The sequence below is a fragment of the Paralichthys olivaceus genome, chromosome 21 (genome assembly GCF_024713975.1).
Source record: "Paralichthys olivaceus isolate ysfri-2021 chromosome 21, ASM2471397v2, whole genome shotgun sequence".
NCBI classification, from domain to species: Eukaryota; Metazoa; Chordata; class Actinopteri; order Pleuronectiformes; family Paralichthyidae; genus Paralichthys; species Paralichthys olivaceus.
The window spans coordinates 10874863-10893099 of NC_091113.1; the positions used below are offsets into that span (position 1 = coordinate 10874863).

The following is an 18237-nucleotide window of genomic DNA, read 5'->3' on the forward strand; positions in this document are numbered from 1 at the left end:
AGAGCACATAGAAATATTCAGGAAGACGGTTCCTGGCAGGAAAAGGCGCCGTGAGGAGAGGAGCCGGACGCGCACTGGTTGCAGGAGAACTGCACTGACGCATTTTTGTGTGATGGTTTGAGAAAATAGGACACGATGATGTCTTTAAGTTTAAGATGAAAGTGGAGCAGAGCAGCCCACCACCTTCCTGCCACGTTCAGATCAGTGCGCGCCGTTGACGCGCGCCTCTGTCCTCAGATAACACCTGACTAGACGCCCCACGTGTCCCGAATAACGCAATTCCTAGACAGAGAGTTCCTGGTTTGAATAAAGGAGCATTTCTTTTTCTTTGTATCTCTCTCATGTTACATCCTCAGCTGAATACAGACAGAATGAAGTCAAACAGAAAGAGGGAGACGGATTAAACCGAACCACCTGAGATACTTTAAATTCCCTGCGTAAACATCTGGTGATAAACGATCATCGAATACTTCCGCGTTGAGAACAATGCGGATAAACACGATTAAAACAGCCTCACACTGCAGCTGCGGAGTCTCCATCCACGAGGCTGCGTCCCCTGTACCCCCACATCACTAAGCAGCAAACCCCACGCGTGTGTGTGTGGACTCTGATCAGTGTGTATGTGTGTCCCAGTCACTTCAATGTGACCTAAGTCCGCCATACCGTTATGATTCCACCGCACGCCTGCAGCAGTTCCAGAGCGGAGCGCGCGCGCGGCACGGTGCGCACACGGCTTCTAATCCAACGAACCAGACGCAGGGAGCTCGAACCAGCGACTCAAGCGACTACACAGGTAACATCCACCTGCTCAGCTTCACATTTTTAACACATACTTCCCACCACACTCACAGAACACGGACAGTGAAGGCTGCATGCATATATTAATGATACATTAACAAGAATAAGTTAAGGCTGAGCCCACGCGTCAGGAAATACAAGTTCCGCATGTACATTTTTTTCCAGCACACGGTTTATTTGACCTTAGTTATTAATCACCTTGATACGATAAATTAGACAAATAGTTGTTCATGTGTTGTTTGATATAGAAAGAGAAACTGGGCTGTGTTGTAGGAGGAAATGCGCGCAAAGGCCTGGTGACGAGGCTGTATTGAAAACCTGTTTACCAATATCCTTACGCTTATGTTTTTTAATGTCACCATTTTCTAGAATTGTCTGGTGGAGCGGCAGCCATTAGACGTCTGTCGGACAGCTGACAGCCCTGCAGTGATGTGTTGATCCGTGTATTTTCTCTATGAAGTGAATATTCGATGATATGAATATAATCGTTATTGGCATGCAGCCGACCTAAATCTTCTGCCCCAAAATAAGCCCCTGCAGAGCCTCCGCTTGTCCCCGGTCACACCTGAGCTGCAGCTCCACAGACGCTCTGTCTCTGGGCTCAAAACATACATTTGGATCGATTTAAGAAGTGAGCCGTGGTTTGCTGGGTCTAGGTGCTGGGGAGAAATCTGGGTCTTGTGAGTGCACAAACTGATGATCCTCTCTCGACAGAGGTGACCATGGCTGAGGACATCAAGACCAAACTGGAGAACTATCGCACTGCTCCTTTTGACGCCAGGTTCCCCAACCAGAACCAGACCAGGAACTGCTGGTCCAACTACCTGGGTGAGACTGCCTGTTGTGCTCCTCAAGGTCAAAGCTGTCACTTGTGGCTCCACAGCACTCTGAATGGATATACAATACAGATCTGAGAGTATATTCAAATTCTGGAAACATGCTGTGCTATAAAAACAATATCAAATATTTTATACCTTCAATCTGAGTGAGTTCTGTGGAGCTGATGCAGTTTTACCTGAGGTCTTTCAAAAAGTGTTGACCTCTGAGCTGGAGCTAATCCAGATCGAGGACGCTGACTTGTGGAGTGAATGGTCCTTCTTTTTTTATACTCATTGTTATTGTTTCTCTATTAATAGACTATCACCGCTGCCAGAAAGCTCTGGATGCTAAAGGACAAGACACCATGCCCTGTGATTGGTACAAGAGGGTCTACAAATCCCTCTGCCCCATATCCTGGGTAAGTTGTTTTTTTCACATCTGAATAATTCAATGAGATAGTTTGAGAAAATTACACAGACAAGTGCTGCTACATGGTACCCCCCCTCCCCATGCGGGCTGAGTTTGTTTAGCAGGGGTCAAACAACTTTATCGTTCCTCGCATTCCTGCTCTGTAACGAGAATCAAAACAAAATGAAGAGCTTCAGTCCAAATTTAGAGATTGAAGATCCCCCTTGAAAAAGTTCTCAGCTCAATAAATATACAGGAAGGTGAAGTGGATTCTAAGTGACTGTTTACGGAAGAATTTAAAATAGAGTTTCTCAAACATTAGACAGCATCACTTGTCCTTTTGAGGAAGAGTATTGTGGTCCGGCAAGTGATGTCACAGCACGTTGTGACATCACATTTAGTCATGGAGTTTCCAACTATTCCAAATAGCCGTCTGGGAAGTTTTCAAGAATTTTTCTATATTTATCTTTATGTCACAAAGTAAGTTTCTCTCTGACATCTTGTCCCTTCAGATCCAGAAGTGGGATGACCAGAGAGAAGAGGGAACATTCCCAGGAAAAATCTGAGATTGTCGACTCCAAAGGATGTTGAATTGCGAGGATGTAATCTTCTCAGCTAAATGTTTCTATGTGGTTGGGAGACCAAGTGGCTACTGCACCACCTTTCCACTACTGGTGCTCTGTCCCAGGAATACACTGACACTGAATGGTCATTCCCCTCATACCTTATGAAATGTACAGTGAATACTGAATTAAAATATCTCAGGATATATTTATGGACCTCAGTTGTACCTTGTGTTTTTTTTCTTTCTACAGTGAGAGGTTAATCCCACCAGAGTACGATTAAGATACAGCAGCTGTGTCTCCATTCAGAGGCTGCAATTGAAGTCTGATTGTCACAGAAGTGCAACTAGACACGTTGTCTTGACTCAAAGTCTCCTTGAAATGTGTCTGACATAAGTTCAAGTGCCTGTAGACCACCTAATTTCTGTTCTGCCTTCCCAGCCTAAGAAGAGAGCTTCCTTCTTTGGACTAGTACACAGCATCCTCCGAAGGATGCGGCCCCTGAATTGAGACACAGCTCATAATTTGGCTTTGATGAGAAGTGTGCGAGGTCAAGTGACTGACTGTCACAAAGCTGACACATCTTCTGATATTGTTCATGAAACCGATGGAAGATACACAAATATATTTTAGAATTTATTCAATCAAATAAACCTACATCAGATATACATATTCAATCAAGATTAGAAAAATAATTAAATATTTCAAAACACTAAAAGTTACATACATACAATCACAGCCACCACCCCACAGAGCAGGACTGAGTAATGGCTACTGCTGCTGTAGGACTTAAAGAAATTAAATACATAAAACTGCATTTCATATACAACGACTCCCCATCCGGTGTTAGGAGTAATGAACAGTTTATATCTGGCCTCAATGAAGCAGTAAAAACTCCTCCGAACAAAAGTGTCTTAACATTTCTAGATGATAACAACAGTTAATGCTGAAGAAACCTTCCCATGCAACAAGATAGTACAGTAAATATTGAATGAGTGAGTAGTATAACACCAAGTGCCAAGAACTATAGTGAAGGTACGACCACATTTATCCCTTTTTAAAAATGATTCGGATCAATTCGAGGTAAGTTGAGAGTATTTGCATATAAGAAGTTGTCTGTTAATGAATCTGCTCAAAATCTAAACTGGAAAATGTAGATTTCCATTTCTGACTAAATTACTAAAATTACTGGCTCAGGAAATGAGTTACCTTACAGCAACTTCAATAAAAGGTCACTTGTATCACAAGTTTTTTCTACCTGATGCTACGCAGAAAACAACTGACCAAGTCCTGTAGAGCCAAATATATGTTGACATTTTTTTTTATTTTCTCTGAAGTTGTACATGCAGTTGTCTTTTTTTTATTTTACTTGAACAGTACAAAAGTGACTACTTGTACTTTCATCATCAATACAAATCTTGTAAAAGGTCAAAACCTGTGTGGAAGCACTTCCCAAAGTAAAACCACTAGCTTTGAAATATAATAGCTACCAGGTATAAATGATCAATAGATATAAATTAGTGTCTGCATAGCATTACAACTGTTGGTAGGGAGTGTTCGCCAGGTCTCAGACCTACGAGGCAACGAGCTGATCGATCAGGCTCATCAGTGGATCAGTGAGAAATGTAGCATGAGCCACATCCTGATGTGATCTGTGTGGCCTCAGAGCATTTTTCTTTCTTTTCTTTCTTTTTTCTCAACACGCCACAAGCAGCATTTAAATATGCAGCACAAAAGTCACAAGTAGCAGCCACAGATATAGTGTTAGGTACGAGGCACAATAACAGGGCTGATAAAATGCAGCCTCACAGATTTATCCTGGCACTGTTGGATGGACGACCAGGGCAACGACGTGGTACGTGGTAGAGATAATATGTATGTGTGGGTGTTTGGACAGAGCAAGGGAAGAAGGGGAGTGATCCAACCATAAAGTGGAATTCTGTGAGAGTGTGTGTGAACCCATTGTTCAGCCTCTGTCCTCTTCAGTGTCATGTCAAGCCAACAAACCACGGCTCGGTGGCTGATGTGGATCTCATTGTGAGGGAGGTTTTCAGAGGTCACCCACCAGAAAGTGGCTTTAAAAAGTCAGTACCTCCTCTTGCCATGTTTCCCACCGTCAGTCATGCAGGTCTTAGGTCGAAGAGCTGTTTAAGGGGAGAACGAGCAATTAAAGTTTTTAAACTGCTGAGTGTCTGTGCCCAAAAAAGCTTTAATCCAAGTTCAGCTGTTTCCCCCGACTCACCTGGATCGGCCGTCTGCTTCTTCTTGTTGTGATGGACTATCTGGTTCTCATTGGTCATCTTCACATCCTGATCCTCCACATAATTACTGCAACACAGCAAGAGAAAGGAAGAAACAGCAGTTAATCTTTTGCATCTGTGGGAAATTGGGACAGAGATAAGACACGAAATGGAGGAGTGACTGATACCAAAGCCCGAAGCCAGAAGGTCCAGGCTTTGAGACCAAAGGTGGAGCTGGAGAGTTAACAGGAGAGAGGAGGGAAGGGAGAGGGACTGAGGTATCACAAGTCAAGTGTGTGGGAAGGAGGGAGTGGCATTGCTGCAGGGCGTTTGAGGGCACTGGAGGAATCTTCAATACAGGGATTGACCACAGGGAGGTGCTGACACGAGGCTTTCAGGGGCTCAGTTACTCACTGTTGGTGGTGGCGGCTGCCGCGGGGGCTGAGGTGGAGAAGAGCACATCTCCGTTCAAAACAACTCACTACTCCTAACAGAGGGACTGAACAAACTCTACTTTGTCAAACAATTTTTGTCTCTGTTTCAACCGATCCCTCGTTACATGTTTGAATTAATTCACAGTCAAAAGTCGACTGTCTATAAACAAGCTGCTGGACAAAGTCTGATTTATGTACACAACTTGCAAAAAGACCAAAAGGAAACATGCATGACACATGGCACATGCGTGTTTTGGAAAAGATGCAGGCCTGACCGGCAATCTGTATTTTCATACCTGATAACAGTGTTCCTCTCACGGTGTGCGATGTAGGCATCGTCCGTGAACAGGATGGTGTGGTAGGGCACCACTGGATCACAGGTTGGCAGAATGCCCCGTGCCGCGTGGCTTACACTGTCCAAGATGCCGTTATACACGAGGAGGTCGTCCACCAGCAGCTGAACACACAGGGAGACATTCAAATTCTGCTGCCTGATGTCTGACTTTAAAAACATTAATGCCCAAATAATAGACAGAGCCGCGTACCCCAAACTCCTTCACTCCCCTCTGTGGAGTCTTGGAGTAGTTCCACAGCTTGATCATCGACACGGTCACCGGCTGATCAAAGATGACGTACACACGGTTCACCTGCATGGCAACAAGAAATACACCTAACTGCAAACTCTGATCTGAGTGTGTTAACTGACGGCACGCACACAGAGACACACACACTTCCTCACCAGGCCTGGGAGAACCGGGGCTAACCACATATGTCTTCCATCATGGGTACTGTTGACTCCATCTATTAATTTATCTGGCGTCCTCACGTCACCACTCACATGGTCCAGCACGTTCACACTGTCGGGAAAAGCAGCGATGTCTGGTGGACATGTCAAGGAACAGACATTTATTAGTAACTATTATCATGTCTTTAAAAGTATATGCATCCTCTCCTTCTAAATAAAATCACAATAGGACTGGTTGTGGAGTAAAACTTTTAAAATCAGATTATATATATAGAAACTGCAGTAATGATTTGCTAAACCAAGTTTATAGCATACCTTCTTACATTTTCAGTAACTAATAATACCAATATCTATGAAGTCCACTGGATATCAAGTGTATTAACCCATTGTCTGTAGATATAAACTACAAATCTGGAAGTGAACAACAACCAGACCACATGAAATAAAATGTGGATTTGTTACTGCTGGTGAAGAGAGCACAGGTTAGTGAGGGTAGATGCATGAAGGTTGCCGTTGACTGATAAGAAAGGATACTGTTGTCACTGAGACTGATCTTCTCGTGGTTGTGGTCGTAAAACTCAAGGCCGTTGAGGCCGATGTAGTACGGATCTCCCCAGGTTGTTAAAAGCTGCAGCTGAAAAATGACTGATGGGTTAGGGTCAAGGAATGTCCAACATGGGTCATCTGGAATACCACATATAAAGCCTGGTCCTCTATTTTTCATTGATTCATGATGGTACACAGGTTGTGCTTAGAGTGTCAGCCAGCTGTGACAGTATCATTTAACATGGCTGCATACACAGTGTTCATGGTTTTATCCTCCACTAATGATCTGATATTTGGGTAGAGTTTGCACTTCGGCTCAGTCTTACTAAACATTTCTTATCTTCCTTCTCCAGCCTGCATTTGTTCCTCAGTGTTCAAAAATATCCGTTAGTGCACACGTGCATGTCTTTGCTGTTACCAAAGCAACAGATGCAGATGGATTCATGTTGTCTGAACCCACAAATCTGGTCTGCTCATTTCCGAATATCTAAATATTACATGTGAACCGCAAACAGGGGCGAAAACACAGCTGTCCAAACCATCATTTTCTGCTATGGTTTGCGAAAGGATACAGCCACAAGGCATGATGGGAGCTTCATAGTCCATGCTGGCCTGCTCTTGTTTCTTAGAGCTCACTCTGAATTAGAAACCACAAAATTAGAAATTAGGAAATTAAAGTTCTTAATTTCTCCTGAAATAGGAGTTTGAGTGAAAGCAAACTCCGCCTACTTATGATAGTCTTCAGCACTCTTGTCTGTGGGCGTCTGCAGGAAGTCGACGAAGAGGATCTCCTGTGCAAAGTCAAAGTGGCAGTTGCCCGGTCCTTTCCTGATCAGGAATCCCTCCGTTGGGGAGATTGCGACATCGTCCATAAAAACATGGATCAACTTCACCTGAACAAAAATCAAAGATATTTGTTTGTGTTATGTGTGGTATATAATCTACTGAATAGAACACTTCCGTTGACTCTAGAAGCTAGTTCAAGCCTCGCACAGCAGCTTTATCACATTTTAGGTGTGAACTATGTGATGTTTCACGCAGCCTGACAATCGTGTGCTGAATTCCTGTGTGAATTCTATTTTAGTTTTCCTCACTGTCTCTCTCTGACACCTGTATGAATCTAAAAACATCAGCTGATCTTTGGTACCAGCTGAAAGAACTGACACAATAATGGAATTTGTCGTTTCACAGCGTCATACTGCTTAATAAACATGTTGTATTATCACTAGTGCTATTTACAGCAATTTGTGGCTGAGTCCAACAGAGAAGTATCTCACCCCTCTGTAAGAGTCCTCAGGAGACTTGTTGTAGTTCCAGATGCGGAGTCCTGCGATGGTCTGGGCCTTGTTGAAGGTAATGTTCAGGGTGTGGGGCTCTCCACGGGAGAAAGGGATCAGCCACATGTGCTGGTCATCCGTGGTAATGTTGTGGCCATCAACAAGCCTGGATATCGAAAAGACATAATAAAGAGTGTGGATTTTTATTATGATATTAGATTTTTCTCTAGCACATGAAACACTTTTTGTGAGACGTACTTATCGAGTGTTCGCAGGTCGTGTCCGTACTCAGGCAGGTCGTTGAGGTCGCTGGGTGACGCAGCCATTGCACTGAGGTCTAAAGGTAAATACTCTCCATCTTTCCCCACCACCTCCAATCCAGTCAGGCCCATGTAGTGGGAGTCCCCCCAAGTGAACAACAGCTCTAGTCTGAGGACTGGAGGACGAAGAGAGACGGTTATTTTGAGCACCTAGACATAAACTCTAAATAAAAATTGAACAGAACATGTGATGACAGGATATTGTTGCTTTACTCACACTTTCCAGTGAACATCCCTGGAATATGTTCCATGCTCTCCTCAGACTGGCTAACAGTGGGATTGAGGTGAAGTTTCAACTAAGAAATTATGTGAAAACATTAAAAACGTTATTATATTCCACTCTTCTGTTGATGGTGTGAAGACGAGGGTTGCAATGATAAGAGACTTTAATGGTATGATGGAGATTTGTGTAATAGCCTGTACTCACAGCGAGGTCTTCCTCTCGGAAACCGGCCTGTGTGAAGGGTCTTTCCTCTCCCTCTCCATCGGCGGTGCGCGGCCTCTGCAGCTCCTCCTCATTCACCAGACTCTCACGATCCTCACCTTCACTGAGGAAGGTTTCATCAAAACGAGACATGGCCTCCAGGATGTCATCATCAGTGGTGAACAGGATAGTGTCCCCAAACTGGTCCAGCTCTGAAAAAGACAACAGTGTAAGAAGAAAGGATAAGTTGATCAAAACAACAAATGGAGACGAAAACCCGGCGCTCGTTCCATTCAGATACCTCCAGACAGGGTGCCTGAAGCTTTGGCAATCTCTCCCCTGAAGATGCACCTTCCATCCAAGAGCATTTCCACCTCTTTCACCCCTCGGAAAGAGTGGATGCGAGACTTGTTGTAGTTCCACACACGGATCATGGCCACTTGGTAGGGAGCTCCGAAGTCCAGGAAGATGGTGTGGTTACGACCAGGTGTGAACGGGGCCAACCAAAGATGCATGTCGTCCTGTGTGCGATTGATGCCGTCAGTCAAGTTGGTTACAACACGAGGGTCTTTGCCATATGCAGGGAGAATGTTGATGTCTGGAGGATCAGCACGGATGTCATCAGGTCGAAGAGGCTCTCCACTGGAGCTGAACACCTCCAGACCGTTGAGGCCGACGTAGTGGCGATCGCCCCAGGTAGATAAGATGTTGATGACCAGCCTTTGACCCTGCGGCAGCACCGGGATTTCAAACTCCTCCTCCCGCTCCATGGATGGATCATCGTCAGGGACGTCGCACAGAGTCCCCTGAGCAGTCAAGGAGGAGAGGGGACTCCTGGGTGCAATGGAGGGATTGGATGGGACTGTGGGGGGACCAAGGCCCTGCCGCTGGATGAACTCATCAAAGATGTCACCTTCAAAGCCCATGTTGGAGATGCGTCCACGTTGGCATTGGTTGAATTTAATGAGGGAGTCCCAGGACTCCATGAGGGTATCATCCTGCTGGCTGTGCAGCTGGGCTCGAGACAAACACTGCCTCCTGTTGGTGTTCACCAATGACAGTGGCTCCTCTGGAAAATACAGAAACAATTGCTATTACTGAAGGAAACAAGAGCTGCCTTAGCATTTATTATCAAACAATGAATATAAGAAAATTGTTAATAGGTTTACTAATAACTAAACAGCAAACATTAAATTCCTAAATTTAATAAAATAACCAATATCAAACTCAACAGGTGAAATAAAATGTACATGGGTTAAATAACCAATAATAAATAACTTTGGTGTCCCTCTGTCTTATAATGATAACCTCACATATTGAAGGTCGTAGCATTGACTACCTGTGTTTGACAGTTTTGCAGCTCTGAGGTTCTGCTCCTCCATCTGTTTGGCAGAAACGGAAACTACACTGTTTCGAAATGAGCTCCTGCGTCCACTGATGGGTCTGTCTGGCTTTTGCTCCCCAAGCTCCTCCAGCAGGTCGCAGCTTAGGTCCAGAGAGTCAGCTTTCCACTGACTCCCATTCACTGCGCTCTCCGTCCCTCTGCACACCCGGCCTGGGTTACAAGGCAGCTCCGGGAGCATTGAAGAGGATGAGACCGGTGGTAATTTGGGCTCTGTTGAGTGCTGAGGCACAAGCCACCTGGGCCTCTCCCTGCCGGCCTCACAGCCCTCTGCTACTTCCCTGTTCAGTGGCTGCAGCCACTGGGGGGCCACCCGTGACGAGGACGGCTGGGTAGTGACAGTCTGCTCCATGGGCACTGGTTGCACCACCTGCTGCCTGAGAGAGAGGGGCTCCTCTGAGGCAGACAGGTCGAAATAGTTTCTCTGCGTGGAGGAGTGGCGAGAGGAGGATGAAACCCCCACTTCTGAAGGAGTAATCGGTGGTAGCGGTGTATGTGATTTCTCCTGCATGTCTATCATAGCCTGGCCTGGGGTGTCTGATAGCTGTGCATTCGAAATGTGGTGTTGATGGATGGTGCTGGCCTCCCCACCATTCCTGTCCTCATGGCGTTGGGGGCTGACCCCCCGCAGATTGTGTCCTGAAGACACAGGGCTGGAAAACACAGAGTCTGGGATCTGGAAATCCTGGAGATCAATCGTGGTGCTGTAGTCATAGACCTGGTTGCCGCAGCCCCTCTCCAGCTCACCTTCAAACACCAATGTGCTGTTGAGGTACAGCTTAATATGCCGTGCACCAATGTCAAGCTCCTAAAAAACAAACAGGGCATTCATTTACCTGCACCTTCAACTTTGAGCCATATTTCACAGCTTCCATAGCAACACCTGTTGATGTTAGTAAATACCCAAATAATTCAGATTTTAATGTCTAAGATCTACACAAAAAATATTGTACATATTTAGACAACATATTTGTATACTGAACAATATTTTGAGTACATAATCATTATTTTCAAAGCAAAGTAGGTCAAATTATAAACCTCAAAGCAAAAGGAGCAATAAAGTATATCACAGTTCATGGAACATGCAGAGTGCCCCTCGCTAGCAGTAATTAGCACGCTCACAGACACAAAGTCATGGCTACCATGAAGAAATGGCTGAAGCCCAAACTCAAATCAGCTCGATCCTCAGGACAGTAAACTTCTAAAAACCCAGGTCACATGACAATCTATTGCTCTTACCTTGCAGGTTGAAGACACAAGTAACTCTGGACAATCGTAGTAACATGTAAAGAGATATGGTGGGGCTTTTGTGCCCCTCTATGAACAGCAGTGAAGCTGAGAAGCAGAAGCCCACGTTTCCCCCATCACTAATCCTCTGGGGCTAATCTCTCACTGTTCCACATTTGGACAGCCTGAGTGGCAGCCCAGCCAGCCACTGCTTAAAGAGAACCACACCTCTCATGTTACCACCCCAACACAAGTCACCCCGTGCGATAGTGACAACACACAAGCATGAGGGATTTATGAGCACATGGAAACATCTGGACTAGAGGGAGGGGGATAACTCTGAAGATGTGAGGAGAGATGGGACAGATTGCACTTAGGCTGAACTTATGCCTCATAACAATTCGACTTTTAAGAAACTGTAATGACCAAATGATGAAACTAAATTAAAGAGCACGTACATTGAGGCTTCTGTTGTAGTTCCAGATTTTGATGCGGGATATTCCAAAGTCTGGGGAGCGCTCCGTGTTCCTGATGATGAAGTAGAGCTGGATAGGAGGGTGGTACGGACACGTCCACATGTGACGCTCTTTGGTGGTCTGTCAACCCAAGAGAATAGATGGAATATCCCTTTTACACCACGGACAAGTTTAATTCATGATATTTGTGCTTTAGGGCCCTGTTATTTAGCATTAGTTTCTTTATTGTAGCCATAATGACAAGTCAAAATATCTGCTGTGAGAAATGTTTCAATGTAATCCAAAGAAGATTGAATGTAAATGTGAAGATTAATAAATTATAACCAAAATATTGTATGCACATTTAAATAATTATATTATTCAAATGTAACAATATATTAAAAAAACTAAATATATAGACAAATTATATATCTCAGTTGTATGGCAAGCTACACAATAAAATGTTGCACATGCTTGAGTGTAATTATATAAAGGTGTAGGGCATTGGGAAGGACTCACAGAGGACAATGGGCTCAACAAAAGGTATATTCAAAAGGGACAGAGTCTAATTGGTCATTTTGTATGCAGATTGAATTTGTGCTTACATACAAGCAGAAACCGTTCAAACGAGATGCTGACGCAGCAAAGACTCACCTTCGCCTTTCCATTGACGAGTGCCCCCAGGTTCCCGGGGAAGTCAGCGTTCCTGATGTCCAGGTCGTGCGGCGAAACGTACAGCTTCTTTTTTACGAGACAGAAGAACTGCAGCTCCGTCAGCCCGACTTGCAAAGCGTTCCCCCAGTTCGACAGGATCTCCATGGTAACATACAATGCTGGGGTGACCTCTGCTGAGGGCTGAATTCTCTGCGATGAAATACATCATTAAAAAGTGCTTCTGTTAACAATGTTTGTACGATACAGGATTATTCACATCTGCACTGTGTGGCGGAGTCACTGACTCACCGGCTGCTTGCTACAGTCTGTTTTGACACTCTGAGGAATGTTGTAGCTGGGCCCAGGTTCAAGTTTCTCCAAGGCCATCAGCAGTTTCTGTTGTTGCCTGAACAAAAGGATGACATCCTCAGCTCTGCTGCTTCGCCTCTTGTCCTGACCTTCACATTAGTGGTGAGGGATGGCTAACCACTGTGTTTGCTACACTGATAAATTATTCTTCAAGGTCAGGATGCATACAGACCATAAATTGCTGTTCTTGGTTGCTTCTATAAAACACCATTATGTTTGTTTTGACACTGTGTGTACCAGGTGTCCTTCTACCCATCGGAGGACAGATGAATTTACAGCATCTGTGTTTAAGTGTTATATTCTGTCAACATACCTGGGGCCCATAAGAGTGATTCTCTGCATAGCCAAACTAACACTGCTCTCATTCTTGTCGTGGGTGTTGTGGTGCACTAAGCCATTTATTATCTGGTGTGCCCTGCCCTAGATGAAGAGAAAGCAGAAAGATAAATAAGCTTTAAGGACAGGGTTTACATGTAAGCTAAATCCAGAACACCATCAATGAATTAAAATCAAGAGCACATATACTACATGTAGGGAAGACAGTGAAAAGAAAAATCAGGCCATCTCTTATGTTCTAGATCACCATTACACCAACTGTCAATTGTAGAGAAACATGTAGTAGAAGCTGATGGCCTGAATGCAGTAAAGATGTGCAGTGTGAGGCGGACCGTGCTGCGACTGAAGAGCTCTGAACTCTGCACAGAGTCGTTTTCCCTCTGGATGGCCTGGCGAACCCGGCACGCCATCTCCTCTGGGTCTCGCTCCTCAACGGAAGCCTTTCTGGCTGCTGACAGTGGCCTTTCCACACGACTTCTTGGCCCTAAAGCAAGAAGCACATTTTTTTTTAGCAACAACCATTTGGGCTTGTATCAAGAGATTATTCCAAAATGTCTAATCTGCAGTCTTTACATTTAAGAGTGAATCTTGACTCTCATGTCAGACTTTGAAAATGTGAATATTTAGCCTTAAATAAAAATACTTACTCTGACCATCCCAGGTCTCTGCTGAAGGTGGCCTATCTAACGTCTTGCTCTTCACCAACATAGGCTTGGTTTGTATGTAGGTGTCAATGTTTTCTTTCCTTTTTGCAGACAGAGAACGTTGAATCTTACGACCTAGAAGAATAGAGAACACTTTTTAAGTCAGGGAGGAACAGTGAATACCTTTTATATTTTGTATGCACAACAGTGTCTCACTCTTTCTGTGTTCCACAAACAGAGCAGAACCATTCAGTATTTTATGTTATTGTGACGGAGCCACTTTGGACAATTAAGATTCAACCTAAAAATCAATATACATTTACATACGAAAGTGAAAGCTGCCTACCTTTAGGTGAGAGTGCAAAGTCCAGGACAATGAGGTTTGCAGAGTCAAAATGGCTGTGGGAGCCGCTGGGCCGAGGGTTAGAGGAGGACTTGGAGGATGAAAGAGGGAGCCCCAGTTCATCCAGACTCTCGGTGCTCTCCTCTCTCTCAATATGCTCCTCCACCCACTCTTCCTCCGACTCCTCCCCCGCGGAGTCGCGGCTGCTCCGCCTCATGTTAACTTCCAGGCTCCGACGCAGAGCCTAGTTTACAAAAGGTCAGCGTTTATGTAGGCATCAATGCACGCAGTCATCAGTATGCAAGCACGTGCATACTGACAGTTTAAGCATTCCCTCGATTTTTGTGACAACCCTTGAAAAATCATGACAAATGAACACCCGAGAGCATGAAACACATCTAGATGATACAGTTTATCTTATGCCACCTGGACAAGATTGAAGAAAACAGTATGCATAAGTCTTCATCCGCTCACCTTCACCTCCTCCAGGTTGAGAAGCACCTTCTCACTGTGCTCCTGGCTTGTTTGACCTCCCTGGCTCTCAGGCCTGGAGCTGAAGGAGCGCGTCACCTTGCATGTGTCCCTGGGGGAGCAGGGACTGTGAGGAGAGCGTGGATTCGAGCTCTGTGGGAAACACAGTGATTTGATAATGAGGAAATGGCAAAGATGGAGAGACGCTAAGCAGTAGAGACAGCTGCTTCTGACACAGAGCCCCTCCCCTAGAAAAAACACCCACACACACAGGCTTATTAGGCTTTGTTGTGTCTTCACTCTACCTCCATGTCTAAGCTTTCGTAGGGCTCAAAATCCTCAGAGTAGCGCTTTTCTGGAGATAACAGTAAATTTGGTCCTTCCTCTGTTCGAACTTTGACAGAATTCTGCACAAATGACAGAAGAATTTAATGTGTACTATCTATACTTTTATTATAAAAGATTTACAGCATCAAGGTTTTTAAAAAATCTTGTGTGAGGCCTGTACCTGCACCCATTCTTTCCTCTGGACCTTTCCTGGGGCTGTGTGGCTCCTCTTCCCGTGGGCTTGCTCCAGATTATGGCTGTCTTCACTTAACTGGTGGGCACTTCTACAGACATCTGCCGATGAGTCACAGCACAGAAAAGAACATGAGCAGCGTGCAGCAGACTAAAGCCTCAGAGGAGAAGGAACACACAGTCACATACGCAGATGGTCCACAGCACAAAGAGGAAGAGCGAGAAACTGGCTGCCAGCTACAACTGTCACTATCATTTATTCACTGAGATAACGGCATAGGTTCGTGCCATGCGAACTACAAGCTGGGGAATGGCGGCAGTTAGCTGGTTTTCATATGGTCTGCAGATGACAGAAGCGTCAAGAATAGAGTATGATGAACTTTGTTTGATTTCATTGTGAAAATGACTGAATCCTCAAGATTGGTAGTCGCCTTTGTAAAACGATGCAGTAAAAGATTTAAAGATTTTTTGTTTTGAGTGCCTGGTTTATTTTTGTCCGGCAGCAACATACCTGCTGTGCGTTCAGGCCTCAAAGCAGGTGAGGAGGTAGTAGACTTGTGGCTGGAGCTTTTGGGCAGCTTCCTACTGGCTTCAGCATTGGCTCCATTAAGATATATGGAAAAACCCTGCTCAAGCTTTTCCAACTCAATGTCCCTGGGGTCTTTGGCTTTAAGGCGCTTAAGGATCCTGAGGAGGAAAAAAACTAGTAACTAAAATTGAGAAGAGACTCAAAAGAACGTCAAACATTTGCTTTTGCCACATTTCAAATGCTTTTTTTTGGGGCTATCAATGCAAAGAACCAATCAGTGCTCCTATTAGGCAGCACTGAAAGCAGTTGTGTATCTCTTCTGTGAAATCGAATCTGTCACTCCCCAACAGTCTGTGCTCACACTTCACCTGTTTTTGTGCTGGAGGGCGATTAAATATTCATTCAGAGTGTCATCCACAGCAGAGGCAAGCTTCTCTTCTTGGCACGCCTTGCTCTCCTTTAAGAACACACACACACGCAAAGGAGTCAGAAAAACCTACATCAGCTGTTTTAGGAAAACAAGATTACAATACACATCATTGTTGCACAGGTATTCACAGCGACAAACTTAAAAACACTTAATTTAATACATCACAAGATTGATGCAAACCACTTGCTCTTCACAATAAATAAAGAAACAACACAGAGCATGCAGTGGGTCACCCCCTTAAAAGGAACTGCTCATCGATTGAAAACAGCAGGATGTGACAATCGAATTTGTTTCTTAAAGTCTGCATGATACATATCGTTCTCTCGTGATGATTTCATTGTCATCTCAATATTTAGTTAAGCCTGTTGGCCTGCAGACTTTTAAATTTGATATGAGGTGAGGAGGAAAAGTAATCACAGGAAAAGAGCCCAGCAGAAAAACATGGATTAACTGAGGGGGAAGTACTGACTCGGCATTTGCCAAATACCTGTGGAATAATTCTAATACTTGTACGAGTCCATGTCTTATCAAATTAAGGGTGTTCTTGAAAAGAGTGAGGAACAGAAGCTTCCATTAAGGTACATGATAAATGAAGTGCAGCTCTAAATAAACTAGCATCGACAAACACGTTTCCCAGATCTTTGATCACTTTACATGTCATGCAACTATAAAGTGGAGAACAACACAATATCTTATACGTACAAATCATAACAGCCAGCATTTGTTGACTCGACTAAAATGAAATCATCCTCATTAAAACATCAGATGTCTGCCGGCTCCTCACCCTCAGCCGGAGGTAAGTTTGACAGAGATTCAGATTCAGCTGTATTCGTCACTTCCACAATACAGGGAGCAAAATGCTGTACTCCACAGATCAGAGTCACATTTAATAACAACACAAGACACAATAAACCACACTATCCATGTAACATAGAAAACTGAGCAGGCAGTCAGTGGACATCGGTGGTTGTATACATAACATGGACACGTACAGCTCATGCCATCCCAGAATACATCAAATAAATTATCATCATGCAAGACGAGCAAAGGAATCACAAAGCCCTTACTCAGAGGCTACAAGTCAACTAGGCTACAGCATCGGTCAGTGTCAGCAGCAGAAGAGAAGCAAAGAAAGGCGAAGGAAGAATAGAGAAGATCTGTTAGTGACAGAATAAAGAGAAACTGAGTGACAGCTGAGGCCCTGCTGTAAATATACAGTGTCTCATATCAGGTTAAATGACAGAGGAGGTGTCACATGACGAAGATCCTGTCTTACCTCGTTGTCCATTGTGTGGCTGCAGATGATGATGCTGTCCACACTATCCCATGTCTTGCAGAGAGACGATCACTCTCCAGAAATATCACAGGAGTCGGTGTTGTGTGTGGATACCACTGCAGAGGAACACACATGAAACCTAAAGTACCTTGGATGCGGTGGGTTTAAAATGTGGCCCAACCCGCTGGGCCATCCAGCACAACGAATACACGTTCAAGCCACATGTCACGCAGCCGATTTCGAACCAGCGTCTTCGCCAGGACTCATTTTAACATACGATCGACATGTGGGCGATGCTGCGGCGATGTGACAGATGTGCGGCAACGTCTGCTCCCTTCGTTGCGATAGCATTCGCGGCAAACACGCTCACTGCTGCTGCTGCCAGTGCTAACACCGGAGAGCGAGCTAATGTTTTCACCCAGTTCACAGAATCATTTGAGTTAACTGTTTAAAAGCTCACTGTGTATCTCCCGGGGCGAACGGCTGAGCTAGCAACCGCTAAACAGCTAGCAGTGACGCTAGGCTAACAGAGGCTAGCGAGTTAGCGTGTAACTAGTCAATCGTGGAATGACACAGCTTAGCGTTTGTATCCGTGCACGACCTTGACTATTGCTCTAATGGGATAATTCAAACATACGTACTGTCTGTGTAAAATAGCGATTTGTTCTCCATAAGCTTTAAAACCAGCGACTCTCTGTTTTCTCATGTGCAGTGTGTTGTGTTGGTTGGTAACCAGGATGGATTCTCCACCAATGGGAAGAGCCGCAGCGGAATCAGACACGCCCACTGCCTGCTGCTGCCACATCCATACTGAGAGGGACAATAAATAATATAGTTATAAATAAATGAATACATAAGTACATTCATACAGTTTAGGATGAAAAGGGCTGTTGTGTATTTCTGCATTTATTTATTTCCACATTTGTTTATTTATCTCGACATATATTTTTGTATTTCTACATTTATGTATCAATGTCTACATTTATTTATTTCTTCATGTGTTTGTAC

The 18237-nt window shown here is 44.5% G+C and overlaps 2 protein-coding genes across 9 annotated transcripts; one reads left to right on the forward strand and one right to left on the reverse strand.

Moving 5' to 3' along the window:
* The first annotated feature begins 153 nt into the window (after window positions 1-153).
* cox6b1 (cytochrome c oxidase subunit 6B1) lies at window positions 154-2805 on the forward strand. The gene is made up of 4 exons (XM_020083447.2): window positions 154-793; window positions 1513-1626; window positions 1935-2035; window positions 2538-2805. Exons 2-4 carry the CDS (start codon window positions 1521-1523, stop codon window positions 2589-2591), a joined length of 261 nt encoding a protein of 86 aa, XP_019939006.1. The 5' UTR covers window positions 154-793; window positions 1513-1520; the 3' UTR covers window positions 2592-2805.
* Window positions 2806-3903: 1098 nt separating this feature from the next.
* katnip (katanin interacting protein) lies at window positions 3904-17977 on the reverse strand. 8 transcript variants are annotated; one of them, XM_069517077.1, is made up of 29 exons: window positions 17871-17888; window positions 17230-17345; window positions 17021-17043; window positions 15892-15980; window positions 15506-15681; window positions 14984-15096; window positions 14781-14882; window positions 14479-14628; window positions 14008-14248; window positions 13665-13796; window positions 13350-13501; window positions 12995-13101; window positions 12622-12718; window positions 12313-12522; window positions 11662-11799; window positions 9914-10784; window positions 8876-9643; window positions 8578-8786; window positions 8368-8446; window positions 8089-8266; window positions 7831-7996; window positions 7283-7446; window positions 7126-7190; window positions 6542-6652; window positions 6002-6141; window positions 5808-5909; window positions 5559-5719; window positions 4831-4916; window positions 3904-4732 (listed from the first exon to the last, which is right to left on the reverse strand). In XM_069517077.1, the coding sequence occupies exons 7-29, from the start codon at window positions 14784-14786 to the stop codon at window positions 4674-4676; spliced, it is 4392 nt and encodes a 1463-aa protein (XP_069373178.1). In that variant the 5' UTR covers window positions 14787-14882; window positions 14984-15096; window positions 15506-15681; window positions 15892-15980; window positions 17021-17043; window positions 17230-17345; window positions 17871-17888; the 3' UTR covers window positions 3904-4673. The 8 variants fall into 8 exon arrangements, with proteins under 8 accessions (XP_069373178.1, XP_069373180.1, XP_019939083.2 ...); XM_069517079.1 differs by having other exon boundaries at window positions 15892-15971; window positions 17871-17885; XM_069517076.1 differs by lacking the exon at window positions 17021-17043 and adding an exon at window positions 5243-5269 and having other exon boundaries at window positions 4261-4732; window positions 15892-15971; window positions 17871-17977.
* Window positions 17978-18237: the final 260 nt, after the last annotated feature.

Bases quoted from the DNA above. Each gene is read 5' to 3' on its own strand.
- cox6b1 (XM_020083447.2), top strand. From the start codon at position 1,521: ATGGCTGAGGACATCAAGACCAAACTGGAGAACTATCGCACTGCTCCT. The intron at 1,627-1,934 runs GTGAGACTGCCT...CTCTATTAATAG, and splicing joins CTGCTGGTCCAACTACCTGG to ACTATCACCGCTGCCAGAAA. The intron at 2,036-2,537 runs GTAAGTTGTTTT...TTGTCCCTTCAG, and splicing joins CCCTCTGCCCCATATCCTGG to ATCCAGAAGTGGGATGACCA.
- katnip (XM_020083522.2), bottom strand. The intron at 11,800-12,312 runs GTGAGTCTTTGC...TTGGGTTGACAG, and splicing joins TCGTCAATGGAAAGGCGAAG to ACCACCAAAGAGCGTCACAT. The intron at 8,267-8,367 runs GTGAGTAAAGCA...TTCGTCCTCCAG, and splicing joins AGGGATGTTCACTGGAAAGT to TCCTCAGACTAGAGCTGTTG.